The sequence below is a fragment of the Silurus meridionalis genome, chromosome 22 (assembly GCF_014805685.1).
Source record: "Silurus meridionalis isolate SWU-2019-XX chromosome 22, ASM1480568v1, whole genome shotgun sequence".
NCBI classification, from domain to species: domain Eukaryota; kingdom Metazoa; phylum Chordata; class Actinopteri; order Siluriformes; family Siluridae; genus Silurus; species Silurus meridionalis.
Genome location: NC_060905.1, coordinates 15,781,360 through 15,799,096, shown reverse-complemented (window position 1 = coordinate 15,799,096; position 17,737 = coordinate 15,781,360). Strand labels below are relative to the sequence as shown.

The window sequence follows — 17,737 nt, the reverse complement described above, 5'->3', positions numbered from 1 at the left end:
AGAAAAAGATTACTTTTAGAACAATTTAATCTAATAGTGTTGGACTTTGTTAACGCAGTTAACCTGATTTAACTAAACAGCATTGTGTCCACCTTATAAAATTAATGTATGTTTACCTAACTAAATAACATCACCGATATGGAAATGACCTGTATTTTATTAAATAAAAAGTTAATTAAATCCATCATTTTATATTTTCAGTGTATCTGTTATTAGTCCTTTTATCTGTATTTTCTCTTCTTTCTGTCTTTCTGTTTATTTCCCTTTTCCCCAACTGTAGACTGGAGAACTGTAACAACTCCAAACCTACAAAACTAATCAAATATTTAAGAAAAAATTACTTTAAAGTATAGATTATATTGAAAAATATTTTGAAGATCATTAAGATGTTGCATGCACTGTAGATGTTTGAATTCTATTTTATGTTAAATGAACGAAATTGCAATCGTTTCAGGAAAACACTTGGATAGTAGAAAGATGTGGAAATAAAGTAAAGTAAGAAATGATACCTGATGCTCAAACATGAACATATATTCTTTATCAACATGCTGAATGTTATCTCTGTCTACATATTAAAAGTTAATGTTTAGGCTTCAGTAAAACCTTAATAGGCTTACATCACCTTTTATTTCGAAGAAAGAGAGGGCTATGTTGTGATTCTGTATACTTAATATGTATTACACACATTTCCTGATGTAGTAATGTACGAATTTTTTATTTTAAGGAAACTAAGGGACACTAAGTTTCCCAACGACCTTGTAGTTGAACTCATGACCTGCTCAAAAGTCCCAACACCTTAATCACTGAGCTACCACTTCAGTCTGGAAATATCTAGACCTTAAGCAAGATTTTCTCTCAAATTTGAATAAATTCTGTAGACAGGTTGAGTTTGTTATCTAGAATAACAAGATGATTGGGTTCAAGCAAGGGGGGATATTTAACGGAGATGTGGCTAAGTAACACATTTTGTGCCGACAGAAATGCAGCCCTGTGCGGTAAGACTTGCAGCGGTGGACTCTGTGTTTACATTAACAAGTAACTGTGTAAGAACTCCACCCTTATGGTTGTGAGATACAGACCTTTTTATTTACCACGGGTATTCACCACCACTATTGTGCTTGGAGTGTACATTCCACCTAGCACTAATGCTAAAGAGGGGTTCTATGTACCCTATGGGACCATTAACGGAACATAGGACACACAACCTGACGGATATTTATTATTGTCGCTGGAGATTTTAGCCATGCAACTCTCAAGACTGCGCTCCATAAATTTCAGTCAGAATGTGGACTTTGCAACCAGAGGGAAAAACATGCTGGATGTTGTTTACACAAACATCCCAGGCGCATACCGGGCAAAGCCCCGCCTCCCACCTCGGGTACTCAGACCACATCTCTGTTATGCTAATTCCAGCATACAGACCCCTCAACAAGCATTCAAGACTAGTTCGAAAGCAGGTAAGAACCTGGCCAGCATGATCCATGTCTGCTCTTCAGGACCGCTTTAAAAGCACTGATTGTTTGAGGAGGCTGCAACCGACTTGTAGGAGTGACCAGACAACATTCCTGGCAGAGTGCTCATTAAATGTGCAGAACAGCTAGCGGATGTCTTTACTGACATCTTCAACATCTCCCACAGCAGCGCAGTTGTTCCTACATGCCTTAAGACAACGATCATCATACCCATGCCAAAGAAGTCTACAGTCTCCTGCCTCAATGACTATCGGGCTGTGGCACTCACATCCAATGTAATGAAGTGCTTTGAGAGGCTCATCATGAGGTACATCAAGACCCAGATACCTCCTAACTGGGCCCCATTAAGTTTGTGTATCGTCCAAACTGTTCCACAGCCCTCACCCACCTGGACAATAAGGACGCACACGTATGAATTCTGTTCATATACATCAGTGCAGCATTTAACACAATCATCCCTGAACACCTGATTGAGAAGCTGAGCCTACTGGGTCTGTACACCTCCCTCTGCAACTGGACCCTGGACTTCCTGACTGGGAGACCTCAGTCAGTCCCGATCGAGAACAGCATCTCCAGCACCACCACATTTAGCCCTGGGGCCTATCAGGGCTGTGTGCTTAGCCCACTGCTGTTAACTCTGCTGACTGTGTAGCAATGCACAGCTCGAACCACATTATTAAGTTCACTGTTGACACGATCGTGGTCAGTATACAGAGAGGAGGTGCAACAGCTAACAGCCTGGTAAAGAGCCAACAACCGGTCTCTAAACGTTGACAAAACTGAAGAGATGGTTGTTGACGGCTTGAGCGGCCATTCTCCACTGTTCATCTATGGATTCTCTGTGGAGATCATCAAGAGCACCGAATTCCTTGGTGTTCAAATTAACCTGGTCACTTAACACCAGCTCTATCACCAAGAAAGCACAGCAGCATCTCTACATCCTGAGAAGGCTACTTTTTAAAAAGGTTGAGGAAAGCACATCTTCTTCTCCTCATCCTGACCATGTTCTACAGAGGGACCACTGAGAGCATCCTGAGCAGCTGCATAACTGCCTGGTTTGAAAACTGCACTGTTTCAGATCGCAAGACCCTACAGGACAATGGATCTCTCCCCTCTATCATCAACATTTTTACCACATGCAACATCCGCAAAGCCAATGGCATTGTGGACGACCCCACACACCCCTCACACACGCTTAACTCTCCTTCCATCAGGAAAGAGGTTCTGAAGCATTTGGGCCTCACACCCAGACTGTGCAACAGTTTGTTTCCTCAAGCCATCAGCCTCCTCAACACACAGAATTGAACTGGATCTGAAACTCACACGCACACACTCACGTGTGTTACTGAACTGTTACAAATCTGAACTCAAACCCACACTTATACTTATTTCAATTCAGACACATACATGTCTTTAGCACCACCCATATTGTAATATTATTTTATTATATCTACACTTTACATACTGTTTTTGCACATCTTTTGGACTGCTGCTATTGCTGTTTTGCACAACCTTTTGTGTTTACATTTTGTTTTTATTTACAAGTACACCTTCAAGGAGCGGACAATTATGCTACCCATCAAGATGCTCTCAGTGGTGCAGGTGTAAAGGTGGTGCAAGTCCTTAGCACCTGAGAGGGTAGTTTAAAGTCCCTTAGCCATCTCAAATTGTACAGACAGGCCCAGAACTACAGTGTCATCAGCAAACTTGATGATGGTGGTAGAGTTGGAAGTGAAAACAGAATTTTTGCATAATTCCCTTTTCTGCAGTCCAGGTGGCTAATCGTTGTATGTACAAGATGTGCAATGGCGTCCTCAGTGTGGTTTTGGTGGTATGCGAACTGTAGAGGATCCAGTGTGTCCGGTAGTGATGTAGTCTCTGTTTGACTGTTTGGCTGTTTGAAGCATTAAAGGACAACAGACTGTTCCAGGAAAAGGTTAAATATCTCTGTGAGCACCGGTGCTAGCTAACATGTCATGCTCCGAGATGGTGAATGTGTTTACCTCTATGGCTCTCTCAGCATGCGTGCTGTTTGTGCCACTGTAAGATGCAGCCTTGTACTCGTCCATGTTCCCGGTGATGAGCCCTGCTTTGTAGTCAGCGGAGCGGGTTATCAGAGCATCGTGGACAGTTTTATCCACCCCTGGCTTCTGGTTGGGAAACCTTCTGATGGTCAGCTGATCAGCTGATCAGCTGTACCGTGTCATCCACTAGTTTCCAGATGAATACCACAACCGCTTCCGTAAACATGTTGACATCAACACACATGAGCGCCGCATCCTTATGAAACTCCCATATTTTAATGTTATGTGGAATATAAACGGACCTGACTATGATCGAGCTGAATTCCCGAAGGAGATAGAAGGGGCGACATTTGATTGTCAGTAGTTTCAAATTTGGTGTGCAGGAGCGTAAAAGAGGAACAATGTTCTTCACACCGGTGTTTGTTCACCATTAGATACACTCCACCTCTCCTTTACTTCCCCATCTCCATTTTTCTGTCCATGCTGTAAACTGATAAAAACTCGGCTGGCTGGATGGTGTGGTCCGGTACCGCTGGGTTCTGCCATGTCTTTGTTTTAGACTGGATGTTGGCTAATGGGATACTATGTAAGGGGGCGCGGTTTGCACGTGCCCTCAGCCTGTTCCTGGTGCCGGCTCATTTCGCCCTCGACTGACCTTTGTTCTTCCCCAGGTTCTCGCTCGGCCAACATGGGTCCGGGTTGAAAAATGGGGAAAGGTAAGTAGATTGTATACCAATAGATATGAGTGGCTCTGTCATATGTAATGATGGCCATCTTATATAAAGAAAATGATAGATATGTAAAAAATCAAAAACCTGTACCCGGAGCAGTCGTGACGTCAGCAAACCTTACCGGCGCCATCTTGAAACTCGAATAACATACAGTAGGTTTACTGGTGGCGCTATTTTGAATTTTGTGTATTTGTCCTACACTGTTTTGTGTTTGCACTGTCTATGTCTTGCACCGTCTGCACCAAGTTGCACTTTATGTGGTGAGGACAACTTCCTTTAGTCTTTAACTCTGTGTTCTTGTAACTCTATGTTTTATGTTGTTTTATGTAGCACCAGGGTTCTGCAGAAACGTTGTCTCATTTCACTGTGTACTGTGTCAGCTATATATGGCTGCAATGACAATAAAAGCTTCTTGACTTGACTTGACTTGATGGGTCTCAGCTGGTAATTTCACTCCAGGGTTAAAAAATGGGCCAAAACCAAAATGATGAAACAACTTTGTTGTACTTTATCAAACAATGAGAGTCAGCTGATGAGAACCCAGGCATTTGTTTTATATTTGATATATTAAACATTTGAATTTGTATCAGGATTAACAAGGAAGACTACAAGAAGATTATATAAGTGAATGTCCCTGACTCTCGCTTCACTTCAACAACAGTAAACAAGAAAATTGTGCTAGTTTCCTGAGTGATCATTTGTTGTTTGGATCATTTAAAGCTTCCTGTTTTTACATTTTGGGCTGGGCAAGTTTTATTTTACCCAGGAAAGTAGTTCTATCTCAATCCAGTTCAGATAAAGATAAGACAGACTAAAAAGACAGAGATATTCTTGTGAGTGAAAAAAATAGGGAAGCTTCACATGATCTAACCACCAAGATAAACATAGATCTTTCCCTTGGGGGAACTTCTACTGAAATGTTGTCAAGTTAAAAACTAAATTGCTACATTTGGGTATTAAGTCAAGAAATTCTAAGATTGCTTATATTTGCACTGTTGAGTACTTTAAGCTATTTCTGGAAACCATTTGTGCACCATAAAGCAGAACTGAACTCTGTAATAAGCAGACAGTCAAATGTCAAATGTAGAAACAGAAATAATGCACATTTATTTGAGTTTGCTTTAAGATGAATTTATTTGGAATTTATTTATTTCTTGTTCAAAATGAAAATGTTTTAAAAATCCAGTGCAATAGCTTGTTTATTGAGGCATAACAAAAAAAATTCTAACCATGACACTCAAGATAGGCTTGCAAAAAATTGGGCAAATAGAGTACAAATGACTGTTGCTCTTTTCTAGATTTTGCCTTCTGTTCAAAGAATATCAAAGTTACTTAAGCAGGCTTTGCTCGCCTCATCACAGCGAAACCCGATGGGACAGCAGCCCTTCTCGCTCTGACAGCAGTGATCCTGCACAGATGAACAGAGATTTAACTGTGGTTAGCCATGCTACATTTATTATTTGCTTGTTAAATGTGCAGTTCCCTTCCCCCCCCACCTCATTTATTTATCACTTTTATTCACTTCATATATTTAACTCCCAGTATGCATAAATTTGTCAAATCGTTGAGCAATAATACTTTTTTAATTATTTTATCACACCAATTTAAATAGTTCAGCTGCAGGACTAAGTGTGGATGATAGAGTCCTAGAAACTGTGTAACACTAGATATAAAGTATTTCATGAGACTGGATTTCACATAGACATGCAATCTCGTCCAACTGTCGCTTGTAAATTAGTGGAGTTAATGCAATGATTACTAACAATAAGCTGGTATTGCTGTGAATTTAAACATCACACATTATTAAGCAAAAAATTACCATCCCACACTAAATTACTTTATCTATTTGTTTCATTCTTTCAAATTTTCTGACCCATGTTTTTTGCCCTGAGTGCACAAATCTTGACCTATCCTAACTTTTTCCACCATGCACTCACCTTTTCCATTGCAAATTTTAAACATTTACTACAGAGTAATGTGATATTTTATTTGCAAACTTTTTCATTGCAGAAAGAGAGAAGGTTATTGTTCTGTCTTCTACCTGCATGCTGTCGCTCTTCATGGCAGGGATCCTTGGAGCAGCAGGAAATCTCAGTGCTCCTCTAAAACACTGGGTGGACGTGCTGTCACAGCGATAACCGAAGGGACAGCAGTGGATGCCATCAGGACAGCACTGACCCTGAAGGATCAGACAAAAGGTTAAGACTATTCTCATAAACCACATTCACATCCATTATTTACTGATCATATACCAACCACATTGTATATGCAGCAAGTCCACTGCCCATAGGGAGTCCTGCAGCATGTTGTACCATCAGGGCAGGTGTAGTAATTATCACAGTAAACCACAGAGACTGCAGGATCGTTAGATTCCCCCAGAGGAGCAGGAACACTGTTCTCTTCTTCCTGTTCAGGTATCTGAGGGGAAGGGGGAAGTTTGTCCTAAAGTTAGACCGATATGGGTTTTTCTCTGGCCGATGCAGATATATAGAACAGACCCCCCCTTACAATACAGTATCAAAAAGTTACCCGCGTTCTCTCTCCAAAGTACTTTTACATTTTTTTTTTTCAAATGCAGTATCATATTTAACCAATGAAGTATATGAGGCTAGATGAAGAACTTAAAGCCTGGCACACACCAAGCTGACGTTCGGCCGTAGTGACACGGCGGGTGGTTTTTAAGTGTCCGTCTGCATAATTTTTTTTTCTGTGTGTTCTGCACTGTTAGCTCGAGTTGGACAGTTTTCTGGTTGATTCTGCTTATTAAATCAGCGGTGGAGCTCGTCGACACCAACTAGCTATATAGCTTAGCTAATGATCACATGAGAAAAAAACTGAACTGACGAAAGCAAACAATGACGGAATAAACAGGGGCACACACACAGACACTTGTCATTCTTACACTTCTCTTTGCAACTTAGCAGACATGATTGTAAAAAGCTACATGAATCCATTAGTAATGATCGCAGAAGGTGTAAACGCTGATCGCGTCATATATTCACACTATATATTCACACTAGCTCTTCCGGTTTCGCTGTTTGGATACCGAATACAGACTACTGCCACCTGCTGTTATGGAAGAGTTCTGTTCTCTCATACTATATTATATATTAATATATCTCATAATATATTAATTGGCCTACTGATCAATCGGTCGACTTTTAGTCTATAACAAGAGAGAGCTCTAGTAGAAGTGGTAGCTCAGTCTTTAATATATTTAACTTTTGATCGTTATTTAATGAGGTTTAATCCCAGCACCTCCAAGCCGCCACTGCTGGGCCCCTGAGCAAGGCCCTGAACCCTCGTTACCTCCATTGTATAAATGGGATGATTGTAAGTTGCTTTGGATAAGTGTGTCTTCTTAATTCCATAGTGGTAAAGTCTTCAGCAATAATCTGTAAATCTATTAATGGATTACATTTGCCCCAATACCTATTTTTTTATCACTGGAATCGGGACAAGCGTTTCCCGTTTCACAAGAATCTACCGTTGTGATCCATTGTGGAATCCAGTAAAAAAACTTTTAAAAGGCCACAGATTTGATTCATGATTAACTTCTTTCCCCATCCTGTTCCCATTTATTTTATAGCATGCCATTTCGCTAATGTTTAGCGTTTATTGCATAACAGAGAGAAGGTTATTGTTCTGTCTTCTACCTGCAAGCTGTCGCTCTTCATGGCAGGGATCCTTGGAGCAGCAGGAAATCTCAGTGCTCCTCTAAAACATTGGGTGGACGTGCTGTCACAGCGATAACCGAAGGGACAGCAGTGGATGCCATCAGGACAGCACTGACCCTGAAGGATCAAACGAAAGGTTTAGACTGTTCTCATAAACCACATTCACATCCATTATTTACTGATCAAATACCAACCACGTTGTATATGCAGCAAGTCCACTGCCCATAGGGAGTCCTGCAGCATGTTGTACCATCAGGGCAGGTGTAGTAATTATCACAGTAAACCACAGAGACTGCAGGATCGTTAGATTCCCCCAGAGGAGCAGGAACTCTGTTCTCTTCTTTCTGTTCAGGTATCTAAGGGGAAAGAGGAAATTTGTCCTAGAGGTCGACCGATATGGGTTTTTCTTTGGCCGATGCCGATATATAGAACAGATCTTTTTTGGCCGATATGTTTTGCAGATTTTCTTTTTTTTAACCCCTTACAATACAGTATTAAAAGTTACGCGTTACGCTCTCGAAAGTACTTCTCATTCTCTCTTTAAATGCAGCATCATATTTAACCAATGAAGTATATGAGGCTAGATGAAGAACGAAGGATAAGAACTTAAAGCCTGGCACACCAAGCTGACGTTCGGCCGTAGTGACACGGCGGTGGTTTTAAGTGTCCGTCTGCATAATTTTTTTCTGTGTGTTCTGCACTGTTAGCTCGAGTTGGACAGTTTTCTGGTTGATTCTGCTTATTAAATCAGCGGTGGAGCTCGTCGACACCAACTAGCTATATAGCTTAGCTAATGATCACATGAGAAAAAAACTGAACTGACGAAAGCAAACAATGACGGAATAAACAGGGGCACACACACAGACACTTGTCATTCTTACACTTCTCTTTGCAACTTAGCAGACATGATTGTAAAAAGCTACATGAATCCATTAGTAATGATCGCAGAAGGTGTAAACGCTGATCGCGTCATATATTCACACTATATATTCACACTAGCTCTTCCGGTTTCGCTGTTTGGATACCGAATACAGACTACTGCCACCTGCTGTTATGGAAGAGTTCTGTTCTCTCATACTATATTATATATTAATATATCTCATAATATATTAATTGGCCTACTGATCAATCGGTCGACTTTTAGTCTATAACAAGAGAGAGCTCTAGTAGAAGTGGTAGCTCAGTCTTTAATATATTTAACTTTTGATCGTTATTTAATGAGGTTTAATCCCAGCACCTCCAAGCCGCCACTGCTGGGCCCCTGAGCAAGGCCCTGAACCCTCGTTACCTCCATTGTATAAATGGGATGATTGTAAGTTGCTTTGGATAAGTGTGTCTTCTTAATTCCATAGTGGTAAAGTCTTCAGCAATAATCTGTAAATCTATTAATGGATTACATTTGCCCCAATACCTATTTTTTTATCACTGGAATCGGGACAAGCGTTTCCGTTTCACAAGAATCTACCGTTGTGATCCATTGTGGAATCCAGTAAAAAAACTTTTAAAAGGCCACAGATTTGATTCATGATTAACTTCTTTCCCCATCCTGTTCCCATTTATTTTATAGCATGCCATTTCGCTAATGTTTAGCGTTTATTGCATAACAGAGAGAAGGTTATTGTTCTGTCTTCTACCTGCAAGCTGTCGCTCTTCATGGCAGGGATCCTTGGAGCAGCAGGAAATCTCAGTGCTCCTCTAAAACATTGGGTGGACGTGCTGTCACAGCGATAACCGAAGGGACAGCAGTGGATGCCATCAGGACAGCACTGACCCTGAAGGATCAAACGAAAGGTTTAGACTGTTCTCATAAACCACATTCACATCCATTATTTACTGATCAAATACCAACCACGTTGTATATGCAGCAAGTCCACTGCCCATAGGGAGTCCTGCAGCATGTTGTACCATCAGGGCAGGTGTAGTAATTATCACAGTAAACCACAGAGACTGCAGGATCGTTAGATTCCCCCAGAGGAGCAGGAACTCTGTTCTCTTCTTTCTGTTCAGGTATCTAAGGGGAAAGAGGAAATTTGTCCTAGAGGTCGACCGATATGGGTTTTTCTTTGGCCGATGCCGATATATAGAACAGATCTTTTTTGGCCGATATGTTTTGCAGATTTTCTTTTTTTTACCCCCTTACAATACAGTATTAAAAAGTTACGCGCGTTACGCTCTCGAAAGTACTTCTCATTCTCTCTTTAAATGCAGCATCATATTTAACCAATGAAGTATATGAGGCTAGATGAAGAACGAAGGATAAGAACTTAAAGCCTGGCACACCAAGCTGACGTTCGGCCGTAGTGACACGGCGGGTGGTTTTTAAGTGTCCGTCTGCATTAGGTTTTTTTCTGTGTGTTCTGCACCGTTAGCTCGAGTTGGACAGTTTTCTGGTTGATTCTGCTTATTTAATCAGCGGTGGAGCTCGTCGACACCAATTAGCTATATAGCTTAGCTAATGATCACATGAGAAAAAGACAGAACTGACGAAAGCAAACAATGACGGAATAAACAGGGGCACACACACAGACACTTGTCATTCCTGCACTTTTCTTTGCAACTTAGCAGACATGATTGTAAAAAGCTACATGAATCCATTAGTAATGATCGCGGAAGGTGTAAATGCTGAAAGCTTTAAATATTCACACTTCTAGCTCTTCTGGTTTTCCTGTTTGGATACCGAATACAGACTACTGCCACCTGCTGGTATGGAAGAGTTCTGTTCTCTCATACACACACAAAACGTAAACGCATGCATGGCTTGGTGTGTCAGATGTGCCTGCCTAATAATATTCCCAATTAATTGGCCTACTGATCAATCGGTCGACTTTTAGTCTATAACAAGAGAGAGCTCTAGTAGAAGTGGTAGCTCAGTCTTTAATATATTTAACTTTTGATCGTTATTTAATGAGGTTCAATCCCAGCACCTCCAAGCCGCCACTGCTGGGCCCCTGAGCAAGGCCCTGAACCCTCATTACCTCCATTGTATAAATGGGATGATTGTAAGTTGCTTTGGATAAGTGTGTCTTCTTAATTCCATAGTGGTAAAGTCTTCAGCAATAATCTGTAAATCTATTAATGGATTACATTTGCCCCAATACCTATTTTTTTATCACTGGAATCGGGACAAGCGTTTCCCGTTTCACAAGAATCTACCGTTGTGATCCATTGTGGAATCCAGTAAAAAAACTTTTAAAAGGCCACAGATTTGATTCATGATTAACTTCTTTCCCCATCCTGTTCCCATTTATTTTATAGCATGCCATTTCGCTAATGTTTAGCGTTTATTGCATAACAGAGAGAAGGTTATTGTTCTGTCTTCTACCTGCAAGCTGTCGCTCTTCATGGCAGGGATCCTTGGAGCAGCAGGAAATCTCAGTGCTCCTCTAAAACATTGGGTGGACGTGCTGTCACAGCGATAACCGAAGGGACAGCAGTGGATGCCATCAGGACAGCACTGACCCTGAAGGATCAAACGAAAGGTTTAGACTGTTCTCATAAACCACATTCACATCCATTATTTACTGATCAAATACCAACCACATTGTATATGCAGCAAGTCCACTGCCCATAGGGAGTCCTGCAGCATGTTGTACCATCAGGGCAGGTGTAGTAATTATCACAGTAAACCACAGAGACAGCAGGATCGTTAGATTCCCCCAGAGGAGCAGGAACTCTGTTCTCTTCTTTCTGTTCAGGTATCTAAGGGGAAAGAGGAAATTTGTCCTAGAGGTCGACCGATATGGGTTTTTCTGTGGCCGATGCCGATATATAGATCTTTTTTCTTTTTTTTTACCCCCTTACAATACAGTATCAAAAAGTTATGCGCGTTACGCTCTCGAAAGTACTTCTCATTCTCTCTTTAAATGCAGCATCATATTTAACCAATGAAGTATATGAGGCTAGATGAAGAACGAAGGATAAGAACTTAAAACCCGGACACACTAAGCTGATGGCGGGCGTAGTGACACGGCGGGTGGTTTTTAAGTGTCCGTCTGCATTAGTTTTTTTTCTGTGTGTTCTGCACCGTTAGCTCGAGTTGGACAGTTTTCTGGCTGATTCTGCATATCAAATCAGCGGCGGAGCTCGTCAACACCAATTAGCTATATAGCTTAGCTAATGATCACATGAGAAAAAGACAAACCTGACGAAAGCAAACAATGACAGAATAAACAGGGGCACACACACAGACACTTGTCATTCTTACACTTCTCTTTGCAACCTAGCAGACATGATTGTAAAAAGCTACACAAATCCATTAGTAATTATCACGGAAGATGTAAATGCTGATAGCTTTAAATATTCACACTTCTAGCTCTTCCGGTTTTCCTGTTTGGATACCGAATACAGACTACTGCCACCTGCTGGTATGGAAGAGTTCTGTTCTCTCATACACGCACAAAACGTAAACGCATGCATGGCTTGGTGTGTCAAATGTGCCTGCCTAATAATCTTCCCAATTAGTTGGCCTACTGATCAATCGGTCAACCTTTAGTCTATAACAAGAGAGAGCTCTAGTAGAAGTGGTAGCTCAGTCTTTAAAATATTTAACTTTTGATTGTAATTTGATGAGTTAAAATCCCAGCACCACCAAGCCGCTGCTGCTGGGCGTTTGAGCAAGGCCCTGAACCCTCATTACCTTCAATGTATAAATGAGATGATCGTAAGTTGCTTTGAATAAGTGTGTTTTTCTTAATGCCATAAGTGTAAAGTCTCCAGCAATAATCCTTAAATGGATGGATGGATTACATTTGCCCCAATACCCATTTTCTCATCACTGGAATTGGGACAAGCGTTTCCCGTTTTACAAGAATGTACCGTTGTGATCCGTTGTGGAATCCAGTAAAAAACCTTATCGAAGACCACAGATTTAATTCATGATTAACTTCTTTCCCCTACCTGTTCCCATTCATTTTATAGCATGCCATTTCGCTAATGTTTAGCGTTTATTGCATAACAGAGAGAAAGTTATTGTTCTGTCTTCTACCTGCATGCTGTCGCTCTTCATGGCAGGGATCCTTGGAGCAGCAGGAAATCTCAGTGCTCCTCTAAAACATTGGGTGGACGTGCTGTCACAGCGATAACCGAAGGGACAGCAGTGGATGCCATCAGGACAGCACTGACCCTGAAGGATCAAACGAAAGGTTTAGACTGTTCTCATAAACCACATTCACATCCATTATTTACTGATCAAATACCAACCACATTGTATATGCAGCAAGTCCACTGCCCATAGGGAGTCCTGCAGCATGTTGTACCATCAGTGCAGGTGTAGTAATTATCACAGTAAACCACAGAGACAGCAGGATCGTTAGATTTCCCCAGAGGAGCAGGAACACTGTTCTCCTGTGCAGGTATCTGAGGGGAAGAAAGAAGTCTGTACCATGGGACCTCTTGCTTTTCACACAGCCTACTGTTTAGGTCACACCGGTAGCCTTGTGGACAGCAGTGGGCTTTGTCTGAACAGCAGACAGCCTTAAAATACACAAAGGGTTTAAATTAGAGGATATAAAGAAGGTTTCTATATAGAATATTCTTAAAATTTAGTCAGAATGCAGAGAATGAAATTTTTATCTTTAATATGTTAGATGATTTTTTCATTATTCTGTTATTAATAAACCTTTAAAGAAATGAATAGTTTCTGCTCACAGATGGGTAATGGCAGCATGCATATCCTGTTTTAGTTGGGCAGCAGGTATTTCTCTCCTGACATTCTGTCCCGTCTGGACAAAGAGTCCTGCCGGAAACTAGTCCAATCGTAAGCAACAGTAGCATAGCGATCATCTAGATGAAGAATAGAAAATAAAGCATATATACTAGTGAAAAACACCAACAACATTAATTCGACATACACACTTTTTAAATTTACCTTCAATAATGAAAATATAAAAGACAGCAAAATTTCAGAATCTGAACAATACATTTAAAACTAAAACCGACTGCTTAAATTTGAGTTTACTTATGTTAATGTTTGTGTGGTTGTCTATATAAAAAGTATAAATAGCACTCGAACACTTGCCTTGCTTGTGAAGTGGACCGTTCGTTCACAGTATCTGTAAGGTTCCTTCTCAGCTCATTAAATTGTTGTACTGATCTGTAAACACAGTAGCAGGCAGATGTGACAAAACAGGAAGTGATCCTTCAAAACAGTTGTGTCAGTATTGTTTAAAGACGTTTCATTGTCATTCCATTGAGGAACTGATTTGTAGGAAATGAACTCTGTATAATGTTAAATGCATTCTGAGAAAAAGCAAAGTTCATATAAAATGTAGTCATAGTTTTCAACTCTGAATTTATTTTAGATCATTAAAATCTGCCAGTCATAGCATATGTACTTTGACACATTACCATGTCAAACGCACATTAATATCAGCTACTGCAGTGTGTATAATTAATTATCTCCCCGGAGTTATTAATAGGGATTGGATCACTGTCTGACCCCACTGAGCTACTGAATGTCTAAAATGCTCCATAATGTATCTCCTCTTGTATGTCCTCTTGTCTCTAAAATTTTTAGAGAGAAAAACTAGCGCCGTTGTATAATGGTAATATACACGCCTCGAAACAGGCCACTTGGAAATGATAGTAGAACACAAACTAAATTGATAGTATTAAAAAGCAGCCTTCCAAGTTATAGAAAAGCTTAGATCACCATATATTTTGCTGCCCTCCTAAAAGATCATAAATGCACAATCCTACATTTTTATTTTTCTCAATATGCAGTGATAATTTTATGAATTTTGTTTATTGATCAAATAAAAAAAAAATGTGGCAGAAAATCCAGACTATTAGTTTAATCACTATTAACTGCATCATGGGAGATGCTATAACCCCAAACTGAATGGGGAGAAGGGGGTAGGGGCAATAAAGTGGGGGGTTTGGGGTTTAAAAAAATACAGGAAGGGGACGTGTGACATATCAACAGACTCAGCGTGATGTCACCTCAAGCCACGCCCCCACCATTAAAACGCTCGTCACTGCAAGGGGAGTCGGACCCCCCCTAACCTTAGTGCAGCATTTGACACCACTGATCATAATATTCTGCCTGCTAGACTACACTTACTGAGGGAGGAAACACCAAAGGAATTTGTCTTAGGCCACTGAATTTATATATATATATATATATATATATATATATATATATATATATATATATATATATATATGCTGCCACTGGGTGAAATTGATTGTAAACTTCATATTAGCTTCCATTGCTATGCTGACGAAGCACAGTTGTATGTTTCACTAAAACGATCTTCAATCTTCAATTCTTCAAAGGTGCAGGCTATTTGTTGGTACCTCAGAATATGAAGACTACAGCAGCACCACAGTTATAAAACAGCCTTCCAATCATTGTTTGGGACTCAAACACCGTCTCAGTGATCAAATCAAGGCTGAACACATTAATTTAGTCAAGTCTTTTGTCAGTAACTTTTGTTAAGTAAATAAGCAGATCTGCAGAGATCATGGTTATAGAGAATTAAGTTGAATTGGGATGTTTAGATGCTTTCATCCTACTACTCTCATGTGTTTACTCAGGTTTTCTATTGACAGTGGTGTGGTGGCCATCTCTTATTAAAGAGATCCCTCATGATTGTGATGCTTTCTGGCTCACACTTTTAATCTATGAGCTCCTTTAGTGGCAGACTGTTATATCCTAAGTGTCTGAAGGAACGATACAGAAGGTCTTTTCTCCTTCTCATACCCTGATCACACACACTTAATAATCCTTATCTCTCGAAAGATCCATGAAGTTACTGAGCAGCCCATGAACTATGAGGATGGATTTGGACTGTAATTAATGTAAAGAGCCTACCACAGTGACTTAGGATCGCAATTTGCATGAACAGTTCTCCATTCAAAAACCCACCACCGAACCGCAACAATTAAAGAACTGTAATGAATAGACTTCTGATGCCACCAAGATAAGGACTTTTTTTTTTGAGTCTGCTTCCTCTTAAGCTTTCTTCCTCCTACCTGCCAGGGAAGTTTTTCTTGTCACTGTTTCAACTGGCTGGTTCATTGCAGATGATCTTATATAACGTATACATTCATATTTTATAACCACTTTATCTCTGTAAAACTGCTTTGTGACAATGTGCATTGTTAAAAACCACTCTACAAATAAAACCGAATTAAATTTATATAAGATTCTTTTCCCTCCCAATTTTTCAAACTGAACTAAAATATAATTCAAATCCTTAAAACTCCTAATCCATTTATAATCCCTGTTTAAGAAACTGTGATTAAAAAAACTTCATTCCTTTCAACATATTGTTTTATATATTATAGTTTATTTGTTAAATAATTCCTATGTATAGGATCATATAGTATTAGTATATATAGTATTACCTATGTATAGGAACAGCAAACTTACATACAAAACCTCTGTTCCGCAGTGAAGCACCCAGATTTCTTGGTTTCCTTATTAGACCCTGGAGTGTACTTAAGGTGGAGCTGTGACTGTGGAAAGCCAAAAGGGTCAATATTATCAAAATATTGTTTATTTAATATTGTGTGGAAAAGAAATGTGTTTTTGGTCTATTGGGACAAATAAACTATTACAATGTATTGATAAAGTTTTTCTCTGTTTCTAATTATATATTTATATATTATACTTATAAATCTAGCTTTACACCCTATTGGTTTGATTTAATCCTATATATTTAAGTTTATCATTGTTATTAGAGGTTAGAACAATTTGTTAGCACATGTCCTGTTCCCAATATGGATGCAAATTTTGCATCTGGGTGATTTCTTTAGTCTGCTTTAAAGACAATCTACTTTAAATTTTGCCTCATGTCCACATTACAACCATCAGTATCACATATAGTGAGGAAAATAAGTATTTAAACACCCTGCTATTTTGCAAGTTCTCCCACTTAGAAATCATGGATGGGTCTGAAATTGTCATCGTAGGTGCATGTCCACTGTGAGAGACATAATCTAAAAAAAAAATCCAGAAATCACAATGTATGATTTTTTAACTATTTATTTGTATGATACAGCTGCAAATAAGTATTTGAACACCTGATAAAGTCAATGTTAATATTTGGTACAGTAGCCTTTGTTTGCAATTACAGAGGTCAAATGTTTCCTGTAGTTTTTCACCAGGTTTGCACACACTGCAGGAGAGATTTTGGCCCACTCCTCCACACAGATCTTCTTTAGATCAGTCAGGTTTCTGGCCTGTCACTGAGAAACACAGAGTTTTAACTCCCTCCAAAGATTCTCTATTGGGTTTAAGTCTGGAGACTGGCTAGGCCACGCCAGAACCTTGATATGCTTCTTACAGAGCCACTCCTTGGTTTTCCTGGCTGTGTGCTTCGGGTCATTGTCATGTTGGAAGACCCAGCCTCGACCCATCTTCAATGCTCTAACTGAGGGAAGGAGGTTGTTCCCCAAAATCTCGCAATACATGGCCCCGGTCATCCTCTCCATAATACAGTGCAGTCGCCCTGTCCCATGTGCAGAAAAACACCCCCAAAGCATGATGCTACCACCCCCATGCTTCACAGTAGGGATCGTGTTCTTGGGATGGTACTCATCATTGTTCTTCCTCCAAACACGTTTAGTGGAATTATGACCCAAAAGTTCTATTTTTGTCTCATCTGACCACATGACTTTCTCCCATGACTCCTCTGGATCATCCAAATGGTCATTGGCAAACTTAAGAAGTGCCTGGACATGTGCTGGTTTAAGCAGGGGAACCTTTCGTGCCATGCATGATTTCAAACCATGACGTCTTAGTGTATTACCAACAGTAACCTTGGAAACGGTGGTCCCAGCTCTTTTCAGGTCATTGACCAGCTCCTCCCGTGTAGTTCTGGGCTGAT

The 17,737-nt window shown here is 40.1% G+C and overlaps 1 protein-coding gene across 4 annotated transcripts; it reads right to left on the bottom strand.

The window, feature by feature from the left end:
* Positions 1-5,336: 5,336 nt before the first annotated feature.
* On the bottom strand, positions 5,337-16,364 carry LOC124376312 (progranulin-like). Of its 4 annotated transcripts, none has more exons than XM_046835328.1 (14): positions 16,279-16,364; positions 13,921-13,995; positions 13,551-13,685; positions 13,104-13,376; positions 12,889-13,026; positions 11,442-11,603; positions 11,227-11,364; positions 9,754-9,915; positions 9,539-9,676; positions 8,099-8,260; positions 7,884-8,021; positions 6,484-6,645; positions 6,269-6,406; positions 5,337-5,635 (listed from the first exon to the last, which is right to left on the bottom strand). In XM_046835328.1, exons 3-14 carry the CDS (start codon positions 13,683-13,685, stop codon positions 5,540-5,542), a joined length of 1,842 nt encoding a protein of 613 aa, XP_046691284.1. In that variant the 5' UTR covers positions 13,921-13,995; positions 16,279-16,364; the 3' UTR covers positions 5,337-5,539. The 4 variants fall into 4 exon arrangements, with proteins under 4 accessions (XP_046691284.1, XP_046691286.1, XP_046691285.1 ...); XM_046835330.1 differs by having other exon boundaries at positions 13,104-13,259; XM_046835329.1 differs by having other exon boundaries at positions 16,254-16,330.
* Positions 16,365-17,737: the final 1,373 nt, after the last annotated feature.